At 51.5% G+C, this 25,543-nt stretch overlaps 1 protein-coding gene across 2 annotated transcripts; it reads left to right on the top strand.

Moving 5' to 3' along the window:
- Window positions 1-12,000: 12,000 nt before the first annotated feature.
- On the top strand, window positions 12,001-19,936 carry Sstr3 (somatostatin receptor 3). Of its 2 annotated transcripts, XM_029469443.1 has the most exons (3): window positions 12,001-12,853; window positions 13,040-13,186; window positions 16,380-19,936. In XM_029469443.1, exon 3 carries the CDS (start codon window positions 16,420-16,422, stop codon window positions 17,704-17,706), a length of 1,287 nt encoding a protein of 428 aa, XP_029325303.1. In that variant the 5' UTR covers window positions 12,001-12,853; window positions 13,040-13,186; window positions 16,380-16,419; the 3' UTR covers window positions 17,707-19,936. The 2 variants fall into 2 exon arrangements, with proteins under 2 accessions (XP_029325303.1, XP_029325304.1); XM_029469444.1 differs by lacking the exons at window positions 12,001-12,853; window positions 13,040-13,186 and adding an exon at window positions 13,964-14,005.
- The last annotated feature ends 5,607 nt before the right edge of the window (window positions 19,937-25,543 follow it).

Genomic DNA, 25,543 nt, shown 5'->3' with positions numbered 1-25,543 from the left:
AGAGAGAGAGAGAGAGAGAGAGAGAGAGAGAGAGAGAGAGAGAGAGAGAGAGAGAGAGAACCATCCATGCCCATAATCTGCCATCCTGCTGAAGCAGGTTTCCACTGCCCACCAAGGTGTAGCCATCCCCGTGATCCATCTTGTGTGTGCCACATCAGCTGAGTCCCCTCTGAGTGCCCCATCTACTACTAATGTGAGCGACGAGAGTGGCCTGGATGAGCCCAGCCATCCCGGATCTTGAGGGGGAGCAGCACAGCTCCTCTGCAGGCTCTGAGTCTGGAGAACCTTGCTGTCTGTGGCTTTGCTCTGTCTCCCCACCCCCACCTGCCTCTACACAGGCTTCATGGGATGTCAGTAAAGGACACAGTGGGTCCTGCAGATGGCAAGGCAGAGCTAGATGCCATGAGAGGACCCCCAGGAAGGCAAAAGGCCACAAGGCATAGAAGAACACTGGCTTCTATTCACTTCCTGTGTCCCCACTTCTCTGTGCTAAGACTGCACACACGGAGAAGTCCTTTCTCACCAGGGGCTTGGAGGTCAAGGAGAGACAGACACGTGAATACCTTTGCCTTTGTGATTTGTTCCACACATCAGAATCTTCTGTACAGAAAGGTCTGAGGGTCAGTACACCCAGGGTTGGTATACCATGGGATGGTACATATACCCTAAGTCCTTATACCCTGGCCCCATGGAAAGGTGGCCACGAACCAAGGACAGAAGAAACAGAAAAAAAAAATCTGTGTGCAGAGAAACTGTGGGACAGCTATGACCTCAAATCCTGGTAGTTGAACTATAGAGCAGAGGGTGGTGAAGGCTAGACCTCAGGGCATGATGGGAAGAGGAAAGGATGGGGGAGGGGTGCAGATCAAAATGACACAGAGCAAGCCCACCTCCTGGAACTCAAGGGGGAGGTGTGTGGATCTGGACACTGTAGGCTGTCGATGACAGTGATGGCTTAGGACACTGAAGAGCCTGCTTGAGGAGCAGTTAACCTTCTGAGCCTGCTTCAAGAAAGCCAGGGTGAAGACCCACACTGGATTTGGAAGATGTGAATTCTATCTTACTTGGTAACCCCTCCACAGGGACAAGTTAGCCAAGATATAGCATTTACGGGAAGAAAGATTTGTTTTGGCTTGTTTCCAAGGCTTTGGTTGGTGGTTGGTCAATTCTTCCCTTTTAGGCCAGTAGCCAGGCTGGAACACCACGTAGGAGGGACATGGTGGAGCAGAGCTTGCTCATCTCTGTAATCTGCCAGCAAACGGATAAAGAACAAAGAGCCAGGACCAAGGTTTAACCCTTCTGAACCACGGTCTGAGTGACCTGCTTCCTCCCATTAGGCCCTAGGTTCCGCAGTTCCACTTCCCAATAGTCTGTCTGAAATTAGACTCTCAGGGGATTAAATCAGTGATTAAGTCAGAGGCTCCATTATCAAGTCGTTTCTGGAAATGATCACAGACACTCAGGCTGTTCTTTATTAATTTCCTAGGTGTCTCTCAATTCAATCAACTAGATAATTGAGATTCACCTTTGCAGTACCAGCCCATGTCAGTTTGACACCTAATGCATTTCCTTAGATCACACTTAATCTCCAAATAAAGACGTTTGCAGAAGACGACCAGTCTACTCAACACGGCTGCCCTGTTCATACTCAGGACTGCACCGAGGTTTTCTCCAAACGTCCCAACAATTTCAATATTGATCAAAAGTTCAAACCGAAACTGAGAGTCCAGGCAAATTGACAAAATCAAAAGTATATAACACCACACAGCAAACATTCTTATTCTTTCCGGTGGAACAGGGGTGTAGAGAGAATCTTTTGTGCACTGGGTGGGAGCATCACCTGTCAATAAAAAGCTTCTGGCCTATTAGCTTAGACAGGAAGTAGGAGGTGGGAGTCCTGGCAGGAAGAGAGGATTCTGGGATAGAGTCTGCTGTGGGAGGAGATTTGCCTGAACTCGGAGGAGACAGATTTATGAAACTGAGTGCAGCCGTGTGGCACTCATGTAATAGAATAAACAGTTTATTGAGTTACGAGTACGTCGGGGAACAAGCCCAAGCTTGTGGCTTAGCCATTTATTAATTCAAAAAGTAATTCCGAAGGCGGGTTCTGGGCCGCAGCAATGGCGGAGGCGGCGGGCTGGTAACGCGAAGGTGGATTGGAAGGAAGAACAGCAGCAGAAATGCAGACAGCACACACAGGTTTAAGCCACACTGCAGATGGCGCCTCCGGTCCGACAAGCCGCTGCTGTCCTGGTAATGCAGACACAAAGGCAGTTATTCCCAGTGGAGCGCACCCTTTTGCAAGAGCACTGGAAGCCTCCCGAAATCCCAGCAAAAACACCGTGCCTTTAACCCAAAGGCCTGGAAGCCGATATCATAGATTCGCCCTCTTCGTGCCTTTCCCGACCTCTTTGGAGGCAGAAATTGCCTGTGGGTCCCTAGTTCCAGATGTCGAACCACACCGAGGACTGGTAGGGAGGAAGCTTAAAGTGAGCGGCTGCATGCTGGAGGTACGCTGGATCGCGGAAGATTCTCGCCTCCTCCGAATTTCCATCATCAACTTTCTTGACCAGCTTTCCCTAGTGGTAAACACCGTACAGCTCTTTGGGCCCCCGGTTTCCCATTAAGTCTGGCTGGGGACCCATGTCTGACCTTATCTCCATCTCTTCCTAAGCAATACAATTTGGTTCTAGAAATAGTAACTACTGCAAAAATGTGGGGGGGGCTAATATTTTTTTTCCTGACTTGGTCCTCAGGCACTTAGGGGCCATTTAGTCTAGTGCTTCAATGTTTTGTTGCTGAAGAAAATAAAGCTATGCTGCTAATCTGCATTTGGAAAAAAAAAAGTAATTCAGTCTCAGAGTCTATTTCTGGACTTTAGGCACTGGTAGAAAAGCTCATGGTTAAGCAGGAGAACAGAAAGGAGATGTGAGGCCAAAGACCCAACAGGTCAAACATCAAATCCTGTATATCATGTTTTGCATCTGGGGCACATGGTGTCATGATGTGAACATCCTGGCACATATCTCACTGCTCTGGCCTTGCTGGCTCTAATGTACACGGCCTCTTTCCTGGATTGGCTCTGCTCACTGCTCATGGTTTCCCTTGGCAGCTCTTCCAAGTCTCTTGGCATCTCCAGCTTGGCATGGTCTCCACAGCATCTTCAACTTTCTCCCCAGTTTCACACAAGAGGGGACTCTTGGGGCTGACCCAGCCACAACCCCCGTCCCCAGCCTCCCAGGATTTCCTTTGGAATCTTCGTGGTTGCCTCCGTGATCTTACAACCCTTCCACTCTTTGTGGCTGCAAAACCAGAGTCATATGAATGACAGAAGGTCCGCCACCGTCACAAGCAAGAGCTGTGGACCATGACTGTGGCTGATTCGAAAGCCTGGGCAGATTGAGCATGGTGAAAGGAATTCTGGGAAAGTCTTTTAAAAGATTACATTAACAGTGTAGATACTGCCAATGGCTGACGTCTGACCAATTCTTGAGATGGCCTTGAAGTACTTTTCCTTACTGGTCAGATACAAGGTATTGGCTTCTTTTGTTGTTTTTGTTGTTGTTGGTGGTGGTGGTTTTTGTTTTCTGAGGCAGGTTCTCACTGCACGGCCACAACTGGCCTGGGACTTCCTTTGTAGACCAGGTTGGCCTTGAACTCCCAGAGATTCTCTCCCTGCCTGTGCCTCCCAGGGTTGGGAGTAAAGACGTGTGCCATTACACCAGCTATCCTTTTAATGGTGTGAGTCTCTTTAGCAATCTACTTCTCCTCTTCGAGCGAACTTTAACCATTCCTTTTCTGAGCAATCTGCAAGGTTTTCAAATTCTTCTCTGTGCTCACCGTCAACATGGCTAAAGGCAGCTAGCAATAACTGCGCTGTAACCTAAATGCTGAAAATGCCTTAAAACTTTGTCTGCCAGAAAAGTCAGTCAGCCACCTTGAAGCTGAGTCTCACAAAGTCTCATGGCATGGGGAAAACAGAGTTAGATTCTTGGACAGACATAAGCAAACATAAATGGTGTGTGGTCTAGTCCCTAGAGCATTCATGTTCCCATCAGAAGCTTCACAGGCACTGACTCTGTCCACATCTGTCTTAGTCAGGGTTTCTATTGCTAGGACGAGGCACCGTGACCAAAAATAACTTGGGGAGGAAAGGGTTTATGCACTCACAGTTCCATGGAACAGTTTATCATCAAAAACAATAAGAGATAGAACTCAAGCAGGGCAGGAACCAGAGGCAGGAGCTGATTCAGAGGCCATGGGGGCAAGCTGCTTACTGCCTTACTCAGCCTGATTTGTTATAGAACGCAGAACCCACAATGTGCTGGGCCCTCTCCCAACAACTTCTGAAATCCCCTACAGCCAGATCTTATGGAGGGATTTTCTGTCCTTTCAAATATCTCTACCTTGTATCAAGTTGACATAAAACTAGCAAGCACAGTTGACCTCTTGTTAACTTGACACACAAACCCATCACCATTAAACCATAAACTTTCCTTGACTGTTCTTCCCCACGACCACACATTAATATTGACATTACAATATAAACATTCCAAATTTTAGAAGTTTCAGAGTCTTTAAATTTTTTAAACACTTAAAAGTCCAGTCTCTTTAAAATAGCCAGTCTCTTTTAAAATCTGAAGTCTTTTAAAATTCAAAGTCTCTCATCTGTGGGCTCCTGTCAAATAAAAAATTAATCAAATGCTTTCCTACTTCAAAAGGGAGGAATCAGGGCATGGTCATAATCTGAACAAAGAAACACCAAACTCCAAAAGTGTGAATAACCTAAACTGTCCAATTACCTGGGATCACTCGAGATCTTCTGGGTTCTTCTAAGGGGCTTGGGTCACTGCTTTTGCTCTGGCTTCTGTAACATGCACAGCTTGTCTTCTAGGATCCATCTGGCTACACCCCAGTGCTCTTGCTGCTCTTGGTGATCACCCCATGGTACGTGTCTCCAAAAATGCTCGAGTTCTGTCTTAGTTAGGGCTTCTATTGCAGTGAAGCGCCATCATGACCATGGTAACCCTTGTTGAGGGAATCATTTAATCGAGGTTGCCTTCCAGTTTCAGAGGTTTAGTTCATTACCTTGACAAGAAGCAAAGTGCATGAAGGTAAACATGGTGCTGGAAAAGGAGCTGAGAGGTCTACATCTTGATCCAAAGGCAGCAGAAGACAGTGTGCCGTACTGGGTATAGCTTGAGCATATGAGACCTCAAAACCCACTCCCATAGTGACACAGTTCCTCCGACAAGGCCACACTCACTCCAACAAGGCTACATCTCCTAATAGTGCCACTCCCTATGAGCCAAGATTTCAAACACACGAATCTATGAGGGCCATTCCTATCCAGACCACCACAGGTCTCTTGCTGCAACTGAGCTGCACTTTTACCAATAGCCTCTCCTGGCCTCTCTTCAGGGACTCCAGTCAGGCTACACAGTGCCAGATCTCAGCTGCTCTTCATGACCCATTTGTGTCTTCAAAATCAGGACCACCTGGGGCACTCTTGCACTATCAAGTTTGGTTGCCAGCAAAAGGTACAATCTTGGCTCCTTCTGGAACATAGATTCTGTGTGCTGACTCTCAGAAAACACTTCCCAGAAGATTTCACCTCAATGATGCTGTCTCTTAATCACAGCTAATTCTTTAGTTGCAACTGAGCAGAACCAAAGATTATTCACATAAATAGCCCAGTAGTCTGCTTCCCTCTGAACTTCATAAGTTGGGCATCCATTCTCTGCATTGCTCTCAGCAGGTTTATCTTCCAAGTTCCTACAGAACAGCTCACTGAGCTCTCAACACTCAATGGCTTTTGCAGCCCAAAGTTCTGAAGCTTTTCCGTAATCCTATTCAAAACAACATGGTCAGTTCTGTCATGGCAATTACCCCACTCCTGGTACCAATTTGACTTAGCTAGGTTTTCTATTGCTGTGACAAAACACAGTGATAAAAACCACACAGGGAGGGAAGGCTTTAAGGCTTCATTTACTCATGGTTCCATATAATATCCCCCATTGCATTCCAGTTTCCTAAGGTTCAACCAGAATGCCCTAACCAGCTCTGCTTACAACATTTCAGGGATCTACCAGCTCATGTCAAATTTTCAGGTTCCTCCCACAAACACGTTCTAAAGCCTCTGGACCACATAGTCAAGAATTATCATAGACATCATTTCACTTCTCAGAACCAACCTTCCTGTGTGATTCCCCCCCCTCCCTTTAGTGTGGTAGCAACAAAATATCTGAAGTGCATAGCCTAGGGGCAGAACGGTGTTATCTTGGCTTGTGCTTCCAGAAGCTTCCATCCATAACCAGCTGGCTTCACTGCTTTTAGATCCATGGCTATGGAGAGAAGGGCGTGGTGGAGGAAAGCCGCTTGCCTCAGAACAGCCAGAGACAAGAAGGAGGAAAAGGGAGGGAGGCCTCCTGTAATATGCGTGGACTGTGGACTGGGGATGGGCACAGTGAAGGGAGTCTAAGACCAAAAAGAAAGATGGCGTCCATGAGCTAAGCCAAAGTGACTCAGTGGCAGAATGCAACACCCACCCTGCCTGACCATGACAGCAAGGCATTAACTGTCTCCAGGCACACACACTTTCTGGAGGCTACACGCCTCCTAAGCGAGAGAGCACTGTAGGGTCATGTGGAAATTCTTAGCCCCAGAAAATGAATATGTTTATTTTTTTAAGTAAGCAAGTGAAAGAATGAAGAGTTATAGGAGGGAGTAAGAAATCAAGATCTCTGCTGTAGAGGGGGCCGGAGAGATGCCTCGGCTGGTAAGAGCAATGAATGCTCTTTCAGAAGAAAGAAGTCGTTTTGGTTTTCAACACTCTACCCCCCAACACACACACACACACACACACACAGCTCATAACAACCGTCTGGTCCCCTCTTCTGACCTCCTTTGGCACCAGCTATACATGTGGTACACAGACATATATGCAGGGAAAAACTCAGACACATAAAGTAAATGGTTTACACTCAGGAGAGTAGAACATACTTCTCTCCAGTGTGGCACAGTGAAGCTGGCCCTCGTGACAGGGACGAGGGTGAGCTGGCCCTGAGGGCATGAGTGTGGGAGAGAGCTGACCCCTCCACTCATCTGCTGGAAGGTAGCCTGGGTACAGTGGTGATGCCCTCCCCCTGAACTCTCCTCACCACCTCCTGCAGTCAGGAAAGCTGGCCTCAGGACAGGGAGCAGGAGAGTTGGCCCAGCCCCTCTCAGGCTGCAGCATTTGGAAGAGTGCTACCCTCCCCATGCCCAGCTCCACTGTATCACAGTGTATCCCTGTGTATCACAGTGGAGCTGCCTTTGCAGGCATGGCAGAGGGTTTGAGAGCAGGAGAGCTACTTGCATCTTACTGATGGCCACATTGGGTAGCCTAGCCAGAGCAGTGTTGGAGAGCTCCCCCTGATGGTATGGATAAGGGAGAGCAGGTGGGTGGACCAGCTTAGCTATCACCCAGGCCTAGACCCAGAATTTTGATTTGGCCCATTCCAACATCTACATCATCTGTGAACTGTTGGAGTGTGTGAAAGGGCCAGTCCTGCCGATCCAGATCTCCACAACACACGGCAACAACAGGAAAACTGGGAGGAACCAATATTGATGTCATAGAAGCCAGGGACCTTGAACCAGACCAGTGACTCACTGCAGTGAACATTCCCAAATGAAGATGTGTGGGTAGGCGGAGGGATAGACTGTGGGACACAGTGTGACACACTGCAGCTTCCATAGTGAGATGTTTTTTATGCTTTGTTTTGTTTGTTTATTTGTGTGTGTGTGTGTGTTTTATTTGGTGGGGGGAGAGGGAAGTTGCTAGGGCAAAGGGTGAATATGAGAGGGTGGGGAGATGAGCCAGACTGGGGTCCATGATGGGAAACTCGCAAAGGATCAATAAAAAGGTTGTTGGGTTTTTTTTTTTAAGGAAAAATTTAAAATGCCTGTTGTGTTGGGTGGCCCACACTTAGGAGCTCTGACCTCGGAAGGTTGAGGGAGAAGGATCAACTGTGCAAAGTCACTCTAGGCTCCATAATGAGAGCCTATCTCAAACACACCAAGTTTGTGCGTGGGGGTAGGGGTGTAGAGAAGGCAGAAGGATGCTTCGGAAGATGTGTGCACATAAACACAACTAAAGGTCAGAGCTGCCTCTGAGACAAACTAGGGAGAGGGCCGTTGGAGGATGGCTGTGTCTTCTTCGTTTAAAACCTTTTTAGCACAAGACGATTCAGAAACCTGTTTGCGAATAATGCTTGAAGAACACAAGAGCAAATCAGAAATGAAAAATAATTGCATTGCCGACAGAAAAGGGAGGCCCAGGAGAGGAAGCCTGCCTCAGAGCAGGTGATGTCTAAGCTTGTGAGAAGGGAAGGGGAGATGTGTGTGTGGGCAAAGGGTTCAGGCTTCGGGGAGGGTATGTAGAACAAGAGGAGGGGTAAAGTGCAATGAAAGGTCAGTGGGGGAGGGGAAGTGCGACACTAAGAACTGTGGCAGTGTCAGGAGTGACAGGTGGCCATGGGAGAGCCTCAAGCAGTCAGGCTGTGACTCAGCATTTTAATAGAGTCCCTGTGCCTCCTGAGTAGGCTGGTCTCACTGTGCTGTCTAAGGGTCTGGGCCGAGCTAAGAATAAAATTGACACAGAGCAGATTAAAGGGAGAAGGGCGTGTGACTCGTGTGACTCGTATCAACAGGGACAGTACAGGAGAGTTCCCTGATCACTTTCCCCATGGGGGGCAGGGGAGGGGGATGCTCCCATCCTCATGGGCTCTGGCAGCTGTCCTGCGGGAAGAAGAGGGTTAAATGGAAAGCAGGCTCTACAGGCCCAACCTTCCCCAGCCCTGCCTGGTAAGCAGGTGGGTTATGATCCTCTGGGTCCTGGGAGATCCTCCTCTCATGGCCTTCAGCCCCTGCTTTCAAATTGAGAAGGGAAGGTCACAGTGTCCTTCTTGATTTTCAAGTATCTTTTGTTCAAAAGAGAAAATCAGTGTGATAAATCGGGGAGGGGAGGGGAGGGGAGGCTGGCATTCTTAGAATCTTGTGAAGGCTGCTGAGGCCTCTGGAGAATCAGCCAGGTGAGAGAGGGGAGGGTGTGTGGGCATCCCATGAGCCTCTTCTCTGTCTCCTGTCAACCGAGGTCAAGTGTCTGCCAGCCAGGTGGTGGCCTCTGCTGAAGAACACTGAAGTTCCAAGAAGTGGGTTTTACAGTCATGTGGCTGGGGACAGAGCCAGGACAGAGTCCCACTGTCCAACGTCATGGTCCTCGGTTCCCTCACAAGCAGGAGCTCAGAAGTTAGAAGTCACTGGGTCACAAGAGCTGCTGCAGTGTGTGGGGGGTGAGGGTGAGGGGTGGGGTGGCTCATTCTGTTATCTGCATAACCCTATGAAGTAGGAGCTGGCAATGAGATCCAGAGAGGCTCAGACACATATTTGAGGTCACACAGTCAGTACAAAGCAGACCTGAGACTCAGCTCCAGAAGGAGCCAGCAGGGGGTGACAAGCCCTAAGACATCCTTAATGGGGACATTAGTGAGAAAGTTTAAGAGATGGCCAGAAAGTCATCTCATGTTTTAGAAGACAGACTAGTTTCAGTAGCTAGGTCCTTCCCTGGCCCCATGGTGATACTCCTGGCTTCCAGTTGTGTCTGGGCTCCTGAAAAACTATTTGTCTCATGGCACCATTGCTGGCCATGGGAGCCTCTACTGTGAGGGTGGAGATACCATCAGGGTTTTGCCAAGGCCAAGATCACATGGGAAAGCCAGCCAAGTAGCCTTTGCAGGACCCCAGCAGATCTGACAGCCCTGGGAGCCAGGTCCAACCAGAAGTCAGGGATTTGGGATTTTGAGTCACAGGCTTCTAGAACCTCAGATTTCCAGGGCAGGGCCATCTCGATGGGGTCCCTCTGCATCTGCATTGTCCCTTGCTCCCAGAACTCTAGGTGTGGACCTACACTTTCCCCTCTCTGCTCTGGCTTACCAGAGAAAAGGGCTCAACAGGAGCCTCGGGTCACTTTGCTGGCAGAATTGGTCCCAGTCTGCACATAGTACACCTTCCACTCACTCTCTAACTTCTAGCCCTCAGGAACCAGGTGTCCCTTCTTGTCCCTCTGCTACTCCTGATTCATCTAGCCATCACCCACTCACCCACCCATGAACTCCATGAGTTCAGTCATCTCTCATCCATCTATCCATTTGCCCATTTATCCATCATCCATCCATCCATCTGTCCATCCATCCACCTATCCATCAATCCATCTGTCTATCTGTCCATCCATCCATCCATCCATCCATCCATCTGGCCATCCATGCATCTATCCATTTATCCATCTACCCATCCATCCATTCATCTATCCATCGATCCATCTGTCTATCCATTTGTCTGACCATCCATCCATCTATCTGACTGTCTGTCTGTCCATCCATCTGTCTGTCTGATCATCCATCCAACCATCCATGTGTCCACCCTTTTATGCACCCATTTATCCATTTATCCATCTTCCATCCTTTTTCATTTGTAATGGGGTCGAATGCCTACCATGTGCTAGGCTGGTGCCAACCCAGGGCCTCCTTGGGAACCATGTCTAGAGCTTGACATTGGGGGACTGACAGTCCAATACAGAAAATATCCAAGAAAAAAAAAAGAAAGAAAATATCCATGCCCAGCTTCAGATGAGTCACCAGGAAGTAAATCACAGCTGTGAGAACAGATTTTGGACATCTGAGGGTAAGACTCCCTGTCCTGGGGTCAACCAGATAACCGTTTGCCCCCACATGGGGATGGTGTAAAATCAGTATTCCAGCTGCAGGTAAAGCCTGTGCGAAGACCCTGAGGCTCCTGCCTAGCCTCCTGCTCCTGTCCTTGCCCTGGGTGTGACTCCTGCAGCGGTGAAAGAACTGTGGAAACCTAAATCAAGGTCCAGACCCCTGCCCCATTCTCAGGAGCTCCCTGCTCACCCAGATTGAGAGGACCAGATCCCAAGATGACCATAAGTCCCCTGAGGCTTAGTTGTGATTGCCCTACCTAGATCCTTGCTTGGTGAAGCCAGCTCCTCACCCAGCCTCATGGTTCCCAGCCCCATCTCTGTACCCAATTCCTTTTTGTCCCAGCTAAGGTTGGACTCTCTTTAGTGATATGGTGTGGATTGCCTGCCCGGGGTCAACTCCATTCCTTTTATCCCTAGAACCTGGACCCAGGCTGGAGGCAATGGTGTCAGAGAATGATGGACAAATGAATGAATGAATGAGTGAGTGAATGAGTGAATGAATGAATGAATGAATGAATAAAATTGATGAGCTCAGAGCTTAGAGAGCCAAAGGGAATCTGTGGGTAGGGGGCAACAGGGATAGTGGGCAGCAGGTGACTGGGAAGCGTCATGCAGGGCTGAGAGCAGAGAAACACAGCACCAAGAAGCTCCCCCCCCCACCTTGGACCCTCAGGGCTGCTCAGAGCTCGTGTCTGTTTTAGACCAACAGCAGCCACAGATGGCCACAGTTTACTACTTAGTCTGTGCAGATTACAAGCCAAGAGAGAATGGCTTATATAGGTAGGCACCTGTGAGGAATCTGATGCCAGGGACCACCACCTTCACGCACCAATGAAGCAACATATTCCCCCTCCCAGGGAGCGCATCAGCTGATGTGTTATGAACAATTGTCTTCAAGGGCAGTTGTTATTATTCAAAGTGTATCAGTTAAGAGTGAGAATTTGTTTCCTCGGTGTATACCTTTGACTCTCGGCTCTCAAAGCCTAAAATACTTACTTTCTAAACCATCTCTCTGCTCCTCTGTCCAGATCCAACTGACCCCAGCATCACAGTCTCCTGGACCCGTCCTGCTGCTCCTAGAATCCTCCACAAGGGGTATTCGGGCTCGGAGCCCACATCTCGGAGCCCACCCTGCCCTCTCCTCCTCATTCCGCTGAGCAGACCCCTCCCTTATGGGTAACTACAGTCCCAGGGATCTGGTGCTGTCCTGCCTCTGGCAGGCAGCTCCCTCTCTCTGCTGCTCCCCTCTTTTTTTCCAAGTCCCTGAAGGAGCCAAGGCCAGCGTGGGTGGCTGAAATCTCCCCGGTAACGAGATCTGCCTCTCCCTCTCCCGGCCTGGCCTCCGCCCCTAACCTGCGGCCCCTCAGTCTGGCACCTGCTGTCCGGTGCTCAGTTCCTCTTCCCGGCCCCTCCCGCACCCTCCTGCTCCCCCCACCCCCCGCGTCTGCTGGCTCTCTATGTCACCATCTGTGGCACAATCCTTCTCTGTCACTGTCCCCACCACCCCCTCTTTCTCCTTCCTCCTGCCTCCCTCTGTCCCTGCCTTTTTCTGCATCTCTCCCTGCTCCTCCGTCCATCTATTCTCGCCTCTCCTCTTAGCTCCTCTGTCCCTGCTCCTTGCTAGGCATCTCTCCTTACTCCCCCTCATTCTGCCTTTCCACCCACACACTGTCTCTTCTCCCTCTCCTTTCTCTCTCTCCACCTCCGACCCTCCCCCTCCTTTCCTTATTTTCCTCTGGCTTCTTATGTCCCCTGCTATCTCACATTTCTGTCATCTTGAGAAGTGTCTCTTGCCACCCCCAACTGGGTGCCATCCGAAGACCCCCCATCCCGTGTCCGGCACCCTCCACGTGTCCTGGAGATGGGGGGTGACGTACCTGGAGGTGCGGGTGGCAAGTCAGGGCCGAGGACCAGATGGGAGAGGCGACGTGGGCTGACGTGGCCCCCAAGGACCTAGGAAGGGCCCACGCCCACGAATGCTGGACGAGTGTGCACGGTGTGGCACCCCAGCTGGCTGTGCTCTGGTGGTACCTGGCTGCAGAGTGCTAACCAGCCTGGCAACTACAAAGGGAGTTCTTGCCCAGTGGGCAGGTAAGAGAGCTGAGGTCATGGGAACTTGGAGGGTGGGATACCTGGGAATCTCTCACCAGATTGAACTTGGGGCTAAATCTGGGGCTGGCAAAGGGTAGGGAGTTCCAGAAAGCAATGAGGCTTTTGGTGTGTGGGCTGGAAGGCAGGAAGGACTATTAATCTCAGCATCTTATGCCATTATTCCAGAATCTTGGAGCCTCCGTGCAGCAGAATGTCAGAACTGGACCAAACCAGACGCAAGCTACCATCTGGCCTCCCGGGCCTTGAGCATCCCTTGAAGCTGGCAGTGGTGCATCTGATGAGCCCCCTCCACCTCTGCAGCAACCCTGTAAGGTAGGAATGAACGTCTCCGTTAAAGTAGGAGGAGTCTAGTCTGGAACCAGAGAGAAGTGACTTGTCCAAGGTCACACAGCATAGCATCAGCAGAGGCCAAGTTCTCAGCTCAGGGCTTGAGGGGGTGGCTCTGAGGGTCAGGCTCCAGGCCTATGGCTCATGTCAGTCACTGCCGGCTAATAAAATCCCAGCCTCTTGTGGGGAGGGGGGAAGGTCCAGGGGTGCAGAGGACAGGTGCGTTGCAGAGCCAGCCAGGGGTCCTCAGCCTACATTGTCCCTGGATGTCCTGACTCTTGACAACTCCACGCCAGAGGCCTTTAAGGAAGCCAGCATGGTCCAGTAGGCAGACAGGATTTCTCACTCACCGGGTGGGTGACCCTGTAGAAGTCACTTAACTTCTCTGAGCTTCAACTTTCCTTCCTCATCACCTGCCCCAGCCTTGCTCCTTTGACTTCTCCCTGCTTAGCTTGCTTGTTTCCACTAGTACTTACTAAGTTCATGGCGATAGGCTAGGTGCTGAAGGAAAGCGCTTCGGAAAGGGTAGGCGCTTAGTGAGAGGAGTCCCTGGCACGCCCGAGGGGCCACCCTTAATTGCTGTGAGGCTTGGGAGTACTCACTCACCCTCTCTGTGTGTCTCTCCCCTCCTGAACAGTTCTGAGGAGATTCCACCCCCAGTTTTCAGGCAAGCTCATGCCAAAGATAAACCAGACAGGGAGGCAAAGTCCCTCCCTCCCTCCCTCCCTCCTTCCCTCCCAAGGAGGAATTAGATCAGGCATAGGATCACAGAACCTTAAAGAAAAGACGGCATCGAAATTGCAGGTCTGTTTCCCCCCTCAGTGAAAAGCTGTGATTTCTCTGTTCTGGCACCTGCCTGGCCCATCAACTTTGACAGCAAGGAGGGTGTCTTGGAGGGGAGCCAGGGTACCAGGAGGGATGTTCCACCTCCGAGTCTGAGGAGGGTCTGGCTGGGTAGCTGTGTTCCTGTGAGTATGTGTGTGTGCGCGCGCATGTGTGTGTACGTGTGTGTACGTGTGTGTGTGTTGTACACACATGCTTTTGCAGGCTATGAATGTGCTTATGTGGGCCTGGAGGGGCCTTCCTTGGAGCACACGCTGGGCTTTCCTGAGGGCATCTGTGTCTCAAGTCAGGAAATGAGGTTTGCCTGGCTCTCTGCTCTCCCTTCTCCTGCCATCCTGGGCACCTGTGATTGGCCACCCTATGGGAAAGCTATAAAGAGGCACTGCGTAAAGCAAGTGGGTTGAGTGGCCAGGTGACGTAGGGGTGCCCCACCCCCACCCCGGGAGCAGAACCGTAAGGTCCTAGATCCCAAAGTTCCTTACCTAGGATGGTTTGACTCCAGCTGTCTGGAGTTGGAGTATTCCCTGTTTCAAAGTTATGGGGCCTGAAAACCCTGAGACTCTGAGATTCATGGCTCTGTTCCAGGAATTTAAATGCCCATCTCTAGACTCCTGTGGGGCTGAGACTTTGGGCCCATGGTCCAGAGTTCAAGAGCACAAACAGCCAGACAAGTTCTGCTTAAGCCAGCAGGGTAGTGAGACCACCACAATACTGAGTCAGGGACCTGCCCTAGCCCGGCCTCAATTTGGCAGTCTGTAAACTAGGATGATGGGTCACAGGTCCTCCTATAAGTGCTTCTTCCTGTCTATGTCCCAGATTGTGATACTCCTCTTAGTTCCTGGACAGTGGGTGAGGACAACAGGAAAGTCACACACTGTAGGCACAGGGGTTGTGTCAGTTCTGAGACACCAGCTTTTCCTGAAGTCTTCTGGGGTCAGGGTTCAACAAGAAGCTGCCAGCTCTGTGAGGACACTACAGAATCCCACAGCCCGCTGGTCAGATTCGCTAGACCCAGCTCAAGAGAGCTGAGGGGGCGGTGGGTTGAGGAACACATTCTGGGGCTCACGGAGCCAGGAGCTTGGAGGCTGCCAGAAACCTGGGCAGCCTGGAGTGTGGCAGGGAGACGCCTTGGCACTCAGCCAGGGGTCCGTTGCCACCCTTGGCATCACCAGCCTGGTGCTCAGAGCTGTCACATATGCTCCTCCTCAGGAGCATGCTGGGAGCTAGGTGCTTCCCCTTCCCAGGAGCCTCCTATATCCAGAGGCTCTGTGGGAAACCTAAAGCACTCTCAGCTTCTAGTGGAGGGGTCCAGACCCAGAGTGAGTTAAATACAGGAGTGAGAAGGGCAGTTTCTTAGCCTGGAGACTTCCCCTTCAGCCCACTCTGCAGCGGATCCAGGATCCAAGGGAACCAACCGGTGGGGTGGGAAGAGGGGTTTATTGGCTGGGGAAGAGATGGGGCAGAGGGTCAGGCCCATGGGAGGGACTGCTCTTAGCCTTGTACCTGGATGTTCTAGGAGCAGTAACCTGCTGAGGAGGAGGCCAGAGGGCTTCCATTTCCCAGGTCCCCAGGGTGCAGCCCACACCTTCACAAGTCTGCCCACTCTGGGTTCTTCTGACTCATTTGATGCCTCACTCACTGGTAAACGATGTGATTGAGTGAGAGAGAGAGGTGGGAGTAGTGGCAACGGTCCAGCGTTGGCCGATCTGCAGTGATCCAGGAGATTCTGAGTCCAGCAGGGGAGCCCAGAAGGGTCCCCTAGGCCCAGGCACACAGGACCTCACCAAGTGCCAGAAAATGGTTGCTCCTGCTGCATCCTCCTGCTTCATCCAGTGTTCAACTGCAGGGTCCTGCATGCAGCCCTGCACCTGGGAGATGTGGCTTCAGATGCAGATTTCTCATCACCAGTCTGTCCCGGAGGAGGAGTGGTCCAGGCACCCACTCACATTCACACTCACCCCTCCAGGCAGGGCTGTAGGTAGGGGACCCCATGGGATGGCCAGAGTTTGGGAGATGTCAAGGGCTCTGACTCCCAGGAGAGGAGATGCCAACAACTCACTGCCATTCTGTTTGGAATTGGAAGTCTGAGGGAAGTTCTGGGCTCTGCTAGAAAAGACACAACTATATCAACTTTCCCCTGGAGTTTGGGGGTGTCTCACCTGAGAACTAAGAATAGCATCCCTCACCTCCCTGGGCTGTGCAGAGAACACAAGATGCTCATCGGGCTCTCTGAGCTGGCACATAGTAGGTCTCTAAGTTCAAAGTGGCGGTGGTGTCCAGTGTGGCACAGAGGAAGCATCTCTGTCACAACTAAGCTCTCTTCTCTCTTCTGTAGGTTAGGGCTGGTTGGCTGCTGACTGATCCTCATCTCAGCCATGGCCACTGTTACCTATCCCTCATCCGAGCCTACGACCTTGGACCCTGGGAACACATCCTCAACCTGGCCCCTGGATACCACCCTGGGGAACGCATCCGCGGGCGCTAGCCTGACGGGCTTGGCTGTCAGTGGCATCTTGATCTCTCTGGTGTACCTGGTGGTGTGCGTGGTGGGTCTGCTGGGCAACTCGCTGGTGATCTACGTGGTCCTGCGGCACACATCCAGCCCATCAGTGACCAGTGTCTATATCCTCAACCTGGCTCTGGCTGACGAGCTCTTCATGCTAGGGCTACCCTTCCTGGCTGCTCAGAACGCCCTGTCCTACTGGCCCTTCGGATCTCTCATGTGCCGTCTGGTCATGGCCGTGGATGGCATCAACCAGTTCACCAGCATCTTCTGCCTCACGGTCATGAGTGTGGACCGCTATCTGGCTGTGGTGCACCCCACACGCTCGGCCCGCTGGCGCACGGCACCGGTGGCTCGCACGGTCAGTGCAGCTGTCTGGGTGGCCTCGGCTGTGGTGGTGCTGCCTGTGGTTGTGTTCTCAGGAGTGCCCCGGGGCATGAGCACGTGCCACATGCAGTGGCCAGAGCCAGCGGCTGCCTGGCGAACGGCCTTCATCATCTACACGGCCGCACTGGGCTTCTTTGGGCCCCTGCTGGTCATCTGCTTGTGCTACTTGCTCATTGTGGTAAAGGTGCGGTCGACCACCCGGCGGGTGCGGGCTCCCTCGTGCCAGTGGGTACAGGCACCCACATGCCAGCGGCGACGCCGCTCTGAGCGCAGGGTCACACGCATGGTGGTGGCCGTGGTGGCACTCTTCGTCCTCTGCTGGATGCCTTTCTATCTGCTCAACATCGTCAATGTGGTGTGCCCGCTGCCGGAGGAGCCCGCCTTCTTCGGTCTCTACTTCCTGGTGGTGGCGCTGCCCTACGCCAACAGCTGCGCAAACCCCATCCTCTACGGCTTCCTCTCCTACCGCTTCAAGCAGGGCTTCCGCAGGATCCTGCTAAGACCATCACGTCGCATTCGGAGCCAGGAGCCAGGGTCGGGACCTCCAGAGAAGACTGAGGAGGAGGAGGATGAAGAGGAAGAAGAGAGAAGGGAAGAGGAGGAGCGGAGGATGCAGAGAGGGCAGGAGATGAACGGGAGGCTCAGTCAGATCGCACAGGCTGGCACTAGTGGACAACAGCCACGGCCCTGCACAGGGACTGCTAAGGAGCAGCAGCTTCTGCCCCAGGAGGCCACAGCCGGGGACAAGGCCAGCACACTGAGCCATCTGTAAGGACTGTCAAAGAACCAGCGTGGTTCAGAAAAGAGCAGAAGCTGTGCTTGACCTCGGGGCTCGGACACCCACATGCAGTGATCTGAGCAGCAGCGAGAATGACCTTATGTACATGGCTGTCCTGGTCCTCTCTGGACTGCTGTGGTACCGGGGTCCAGCGATGGAATGTTCATAGGCTTGAGTTCTGTGCCACTGTGCCAGGACTTGCTGTGTGTCCTTTGGCCGGTCATTTGTCCTCTCTGGGCCTTGTTTTCTTCATTTGACTCAGGGATGGGTAAACTGAGCCTGGATGGGCCCTGTCAGAAGAGGGGTCTGGAATCCTTACCAGGATCAATCTCCTTTCAGATCAGGGCCCAAGTTAAGAGAATTTGGGCCATCTGACCAAGAAACAAGATATCTTGGTGATCAGTCTGTATCTTGGCCCTCAAGGAGATATACCAGGACTTGGGAAATTAGAGATGCGGGTGAGCCAGGGGTTTGCTTGGCTGAAACCTAAAGGAAGTGTTAGTTGGCGCTGTGGGATGCCACAGCTTAGGACCCAGGTGAGCCCTCCCCATGCTGCTGTGTGGTCTCGGCCAATCTGTTCATGCCCAGGCCTCCTACCTCTTCTGCAGGACAGTCCAGTGTCCTACAGACCCTCACCCCAGCCTCTGAGCACTGGGCCTTCTATGCTCCTGGACATGAGGGGAAGAATTTTCCAGAAGGCAAATGGAACCAAGTTTCAGGGGTTCTTACTGCTTGGGCCCCTCTGGGGCCTACAGCTGACTCGTCTTCTAATTTTGTATTCCTTCTCTGGTGGTGGTGGTGGGGGAGAGGGGACTGCACACCACACAGGCTCAGGCCACCGGAGGTCTGACTCACCCTATTAAGGCTATTCAGGTCAGCTACCTGGTCCCCAGGGCAGGCACCATGCAGCAGCCTGAGGCAAGAAGAGGGAGAAAGAGAGGGAGCTGAAGTAGTAAAAAAGACTGTGGGGGATGGGAGAGGAGGGAGGAGAGAACAGAACTTGGTGATCTTGAGCCAACCTCCCCGCTCCCCTTAGGGTAAGTTCAGTTGCAGTGTTGATGGTTTCAGGCAGGATCTGAAGAAGACAGACACATGGCCAGGATCCCCTGGAGGGTGTGTGGGGCTGGTGAGAGGGGCACAAGACCATGATAGAGTCCTGGGAATGGGCTTGGCTCCTCAAGACACTCAGGAGGGATGGTAAGCTCCTTGGATGGGTCAGACCTCCCATCCTCTGTATTCCCAGGGCTCCAGCTGATGTGAAGACTAAAGGGCTGTTGTCAGGGAATAGCCACTGTTCCAGCTGGCTCGGGACTTCATCCTCCCTTCCCAGAGATGGTCCTTCTGGTCCCAGCAAGGCTGGCCCTACCCTGCAGAGAGGCAGGGCTCTCAGGGAACCCACAAATCCTAGTCACCTCAAGCCGCTTGGCCACACCCTCTGTCTCTGCACCTCAGTATCCTCATCATAACAAGAATGGGGTTCCTCAGTTTGCCAGTCTGCTGGAATCTGGGAGGGAATTGAGTCTTGCTGGGGAAGCTACTGCTGGCCACAACAGGGCTGCCTCGGGATACAAAGTGGCAAGGATGCAAAGTGGCAAGGATACAAAGTGGCAAGGACACATAGTGGCAAGGTTACAAAGGAGCAAGGATACAAAGTGGCAAGGACACAACATAGCAAGAGTACAAAGTAGCAAGGTTGCAAAGTAGCAAGGATACAAAGTAGCACAGATGCAAATGTGGCAAGGATACAAAGTAGCAAGGATACAAAGTAGCAAGGATGCAAAATAGCAAGGATGCAAAGTGGCAAGGATGCATCATGTCAAGGATACAAAGTGGCAAGGGTAGCAAGAATAGAAAGTAGCAAGGATGCAAGGTGGCAAGGATGCAAAGTGGCAAGGATACGAAGTGGAGGTGCCCCTACCTCAGGTTCAGCCCATACCCTGCCCCTTCAGTGGGTGGTTTCTGTGTCAGCTACTGGAAGTGAAGGTATTCATGAAAAATGGGGGCCAAGAGGTTCGAAGCCAAGGGCCAGGGAGAATACAAACCACCCCAGAAGGAGGAAGTTTGCAAACGTAGGCATGTGTGGGGCCTGAGGCCAAGCCCAGGCCTCCCTCTGAGAAGGAATGGGATCAGGAAGTGAGCAGGCCAGCCTTCCTGGATGGGGCAGGTAAGGGAGGAGGGTGGTCAGTTGAGAGATTCTTCGCTGCTTCTGACCCGAGCTCCTATCAATAAAGACAGTGACTAAGACCTTTTTCTCTGTATTTCCAATGGCTGAGCTTGCAGCTGGGTGGCTTCTTTCTCTATAAGACTTCCTAGTCCTTCAAGGGTTACACAGATGTGCTTGAAAGTCTGAGCCTACACCCTTGAAGATTTGCAACCCCCACCCCCCCAAAAAAAGATACCTCTTCTTACTATCATGTGAACAGCAAGTCTCAAAGTAGGAAGATAATTGAATACAGCTAAGTCACTAAAGACAAGGCCATGGAGGTGATGACTGGTTAGCCTCTGCCTTTCTAGACAGCATGAGGTGTGGCAGTGTGATGGACAATATAGTCTGGTCAATGGTGTGTGATGGGAGGGGCAGGGTCATGGATGGACAATATAATCTGGCCAATGGTGTATGGGAGGGGCAGGGTGGTGGGGGAAGGGCCAGAGAGTAGCAGTAGGCTGAGTGTGCCTATGTGGCCTGTGGCTACTGTATCTAGGTACAGTCATACAGGGGTGTGTGTGTGTGTGTGTGTGTGTGTGTATGTGTAGTTACATGCATGTTGTTCAGTGCATGTTGTGTAGAAGTTGCTCATGCCATAAACACGTGTCCAACGTGTTCTATGAGGCAGGTGCCTGCAGCCACTGCCTGTGCTACCTGGCAGTGTCCACATGGGCCGGGTTTCTCTTCTGCTCCCATGGTTCTGAACTTACCAAGACTGGGAGCCACTGCTGGGGCACCCTGCAGTGTGTGTGTGTGTGTGTGTGTGTGTGTGTGTGTGTGTGTGCCCACATGTATCTGAAAACCTTGACCTTGCAGGGCAGGGATGATACAGCTGTGTCTCCAGGGCCCGGCAGCGGCAGCGCAGCTCTGGCCCTTCCTGTGAGTCTCTGGGATGAATACGTGAAAGAGTTAGGCCCTTGGGGTCAGAGTCATGCTGTGAGGAGCCTGCAGTAGAGCAGGGATTGGGAATAAGTCAGGGTGTGCTGGGCAGGAAGGGGAAACTGGAGGAGCTGGTTTTGGTTTGGCAATTAGAATCTGTGATTTAGTCCTGAGCAGAGACAGAAAGGCAGTGACAGCCAAGCCTGCCTCAGTCCTCTTCAGCTATGGAAGCTGCTGACTTACCTTGATCTTGTCGCTCAGGAGCAGTTGCCAGGCAACGGCCCATGGCCACAAGCTTGTAGCTCAGGACTTTGTGCATCCGTAACAGTATGATGGGAGAAGAGCTCGGAGCCTCCAGGGTCTGAGGCTGAGAAGGACAAGATGGACATCTGAAGATGATGTGGTCCACTGTTCCAGAGGGAGCTGACAGCTGGGCTCCATGGAACCCCATGTAGAAAAGTTGTAGATCCCATCTTGAGTAGTAGACCCCAGGCTGTCCTGGAGATGAGCAAGGGGTGGTCTCAACAGAGCCTCAGGGGACTGCCTGTCACTGACAACCCTCAGGCCCTTGGGGAGTTCACTGTAAAGCTGTGGGAGGACACATCTCTGAAAGTCATGAGAAGGGTTGGAGAGATGGCTCAGAGGTTAGAAGCATGCTTGCTTCTTTTGCAGAGGATTGGAGCGTGTGACTGGCAATTTACATCACCTGTGAGCAGTCCCAGGGATGGATCCCCTCTTCTGGCCTCCAAGGGTCCTGGGAGGGAACTGACTCCAAGTTGTCCTAAGACCTCCACATGTTGGCCATAGTGTACACACACACACACACACACACACACACACACACACACACACACACGCGCGCGCGCGTGTGCGCGCGCACAGAGAGAAATAAAAATAAATCTTAAATATATAGACATAAAATGAGACCCAAAGTTAGGTGTCTCAGGCCTTAGACTCCATTTTACTGTGAATCTACTGTGTGACATTTTTTACTTCTCTGGGCATAGTTCACTTAGCTAGCAGAGACTTTCCTGAGGCCTAGCTGTGTGACAGCACCCTCCCTCATACTGGCTTGTCCTAGAGACAAAGTGACTGGGTAGGTCAGGGCATGGCTCCTGCATCTGGACGTTCCCAGGTCAGCCCCTTGTGCATTGCTCCTTTTTGGACACAGTGGGAAAGGTGAGTATATACCTGTATTGGGAGAACGTAGTGGGTGTGCACAAGAGGTAGGTGCCGGTGCCTGAGTGTGCCAGGGTTGGTGTGTGCTGACGCTCTACAGTTAAGACAATGCAGCCAGCAAGGTCATGGGAGGCTGAAGTCCCATGCTGAGGCACAGGCTGTAAAGTCACGGTGCCCTGGAGAGTTAGCACCCGTGAGGGGCTGGATTGCGTTCCTCCCGGTTCCTGTATTGAAATCTTAACCTGTTTCTCTTTCTTTTGGAAACAAGGTGGTTGCAGATGTAAGTAGGTGCCGCAGACCCTCTGGGCCCCTTTGTCTGCGTGGAATGGGTCTCTAGTCGCGAGTGGACAAAGCGTAGGATGGGTGACAAACAGATGCACACAGGAGAGGTTGTGTATAGAATCTGAATGTAATTTTCGAATCGAGCATCAGACTTTTTATACAGAAGACAATAAAGAAGTTGGGTGATATACCCGCAAGGTACAAATGAGGTAACCGGATGCTTAATGACTCTTACACAGAACAGAAGAATGGAAACGCAAAGACTGGCAGGAACTGGGCAATAAAATAACTGAGACAAAGTCAGCCCTATCTAAGGTCAGCTATAGTTTTAGAAGCCAGGTGTGAGAACTTTTAACTCCTAGGGCAAGGGCTTTCACACCCAAGTCATGGTTCTAACTAGGGAGTTCTGTTCTAGCTAACCATCTCATGAATAATGCAATACTTTAAAACCACAGCCCGATCTGCTTCCTAAACCATTGTAAATTCCTGTATATGGGAACAACTTGGCTTTTATTGATAGTGTAATACCAGAGGCTATTTTGAATGTCACTGTCTGGTTTAAGGATGTTCTAGGACTGTTGGAACACTGGCGGAAGGCTTTAACTATGTCAGAATTCAATCTTAAAAGACACTTATAATAGGATGATACTGAAAGAGCACGTGGATCCATACACTAGACTAACTCGGGAATGGAGAATTAAGAGAACGCCAGACTCCAGGAGGAGAGCTTCCTTCAAACTCTTTTTGCCTCATGAGCAGCTTTTAGGCATCCCTGCCTGACAGGCTGACTTGACCAGAGTGCCATGGCAAGTAGGGAAGGAAGTCCACATTCATATAGGGTGGACTCACTACAGTGTGTGTCCCCAGGAAGAGAGATTTGGACAGATACAAACAAGAGCAACATAGAGGTAAAGGACAAGGTGGTGGGGTGGCACACGCCTGTGATTCCAGGACGACCTGTACTCAAGGCCAGTTTGTACTACGTAGTGAGACCTTGCCTTAAAAACCCAGTACCCCCCTCCCCCAACAAAGACCAAGCTGATGCTTCTTCCTCCAAGCCCAGGGATGCTGAGGGTGCCGGCAACCTTCCAAATGACAGAGGGAGCCTTAGAACAGACCCATGGTGCTCAGAAAAGCTGCAAGGGAGATGCCTTGCTCCTGGAGTTTGGACTCCATCATGGTCACAATAAACTCACGTGCGTGCTTGGGTGTGTGTCTGTGTGTGGTGGGTATTTGTGTATCAGTGTGTGTGTCAGTGTGTGTGTCAATGTGTGTGTCTATGTCTCTCTGTGTGGTATGTGTGTCTGTATGTGTGGTGTGTGTCCGTCCATGTGTGTATCAGTGTGTGTGTGTGTCAGTGTGTGTGGTGTGTGTGTGTGTGTGTCAGTGTGTGTGTCTATGTCTCTCTGTGTGGTATGTGTGTGTGTCTGTATATGTGGTGTGTGTGTGTGTGTGTGTGTGTGTGTGTATGTGTGAGTGTGTATATGTGTGTGCTGAGGCATGCATATATGCAGGCCTGTGTTGGGTGTCTTCCCCAATCCCTCTCAGTTTATCTTTCAGACAGGATCTCTCACTAAGCCCAATAGAGATCCAGGTGACCATGAGCTGTTTTTTAATGTAGGCTACTGGGGACCCGAACTCAGGGCCTCACTCTTGCAAGGCAAGCAGGCACTTTCCCACCTAAGTCATCTCTCCAGCCCTTGTTTTCTCTTTCATGGCAGAGTCTCACTCTGTAGACTGGCCTCCCAAGTGCCCCACCCCCCACCCCCCGGCATGAACCACTGCTCCTGGCAACACAATAATCTTTGTTTCTGAAGCTCCGGCTGTGTCTCTCACTAAGACCGCTGCCAACATGCCATAGGGTGTTAGTGGTGGCTCCTCTGGCTCGGTTCCCGAGATCTGACCAACCAACCTGCTCATCCATCATGCAACACTTGATGAATGGGTGCCGTTAGCTGCCAAAGGCTGAACCCAGAGGCCAGATGGCTTCTCTAGGAGCCAAGGAAGGGACAGCAGAGAGTGTCACTGTGTAGACACTATAGACTCAGAGTCCTTATGGTTTAGTCCGTTTACTAACCTCCTGACTTTGAGTCCATAGATCAACCTCTTCCTGCCTTGGCTTCTTCCTCACTGGGTCAAGGACGTGCTTAGGTTGTAAGTGAGCTAACTTTTGCTGCCCACAGGTACTGCTTAAGCATTTTTAGAAGTGTGTCCACAGGACAGACGTGTAAGACCTCCTGGGGTAATCTGGGCTGTTACAGTTGTTGCCCAATATCAGGACCAGAAAGATGATTAAGAACATTGTTTTCCCAGCTCTGGTTTAGGGCCATCCTCCTGCCTCAGCCTCCTCCTAAGTGGATAGGGTGATGCTGGGGGTTGGATGCTCTGAGATTACCAGTGTCAGCTCCTTCAATGCCCTGGAAGTGTATACAGTCAGACCACACGGCCTCAGTTGCTTCCTGGAGGCTTAGGGTCCCAAGCCCTGCAGCCCTGGACAGGCACTTCAGGGCACTGTACAGTGGGGGTGAATCTGGAGTATGTACACAGGTACAGACAGCTTCTCATTCTCACTGGCTCCAAGGAGTGCCCAGCCATACCTTATGCCCCATAGGGACCCAGAGACCTGGGATCCTGGCCACATCCTTTGTTGCCATCCTGTTTCAGGTGAGGAGACTAAGACCTGGGGTGAAAGCAGGAGGTTTCAAATACAGAGAAGGGACAGAATGTTCTCTTTCAGTCGGCCTTTCTGCTTTAATGGTCAGGAAATGTGTCAATATTTGCTCATGGGAACTGCCGCTCCGCCGCCCTCAGTCAACACTTGCAGAGCCTGCTTGGTTTCTCCATCTGTGAGGCTATGGTTATGTCTGAGTTCTGTCCACTCTCTAAAAGGGAGTTCTCTGTAGGCTCTGGCTGTAACAAATGGACAAACACAACCTGACTTATGTGTGGGCAGTGGCACGGGTGTTCTTGGCCACACGCAATCAGGAGAACCCCAGATCATTCACTTCCTAGCTCAGAGTGCTCATGAGCCAACCTCAGGCCCTGGTGGAGCCTCGGTTTTCTGATTCCTGAAGTGCACTTCACAACTCCATCAGACAGCAAGGTGACACAATGACTCCCATTCAGGTCAACCCAGTTCTTTCTGTGTCCGCCAGGGGGCGCCGCTGGACCTCAGAGCACCAGCTCCTCCTTTTTGCTCAGATTCGGCTTTATTCGGCCACAATCGGAACTACCCGGCTGGACCCGACTGTTCTTTTAGGCTCGGAAAAAATCGTCTCCATTCGG

The sequence above is a fragment of the Mus caroli genome, chromosome 15, assembly GCF_900094665.2.
Source record: "Mus caroli chromosome 15, CAROLI_EIJ_v1.1, whole genome shotgun sequence".
Classification (NCBI taxonomy): domain Eukaryota; kingdom Metazoa; phylum Chordata; class Mammalia; order Rodentia; family Muridae; genus Mus; species Mus caroli.
Note: the sequence above shows the minus strand (reverse complement) of the source record. Positions and strands in the feature narration are given on the sequence as shown.

Bases quoted from the DNA above. Each gene is read 5' to 3' on its own strand.
- Sstr3 (XM_029469443.1), top strand. From the start codon at position 16,420: ATGGCCACTGTTACCTATCCCTCATCCGAGCCTACGACCTTGGACCCT.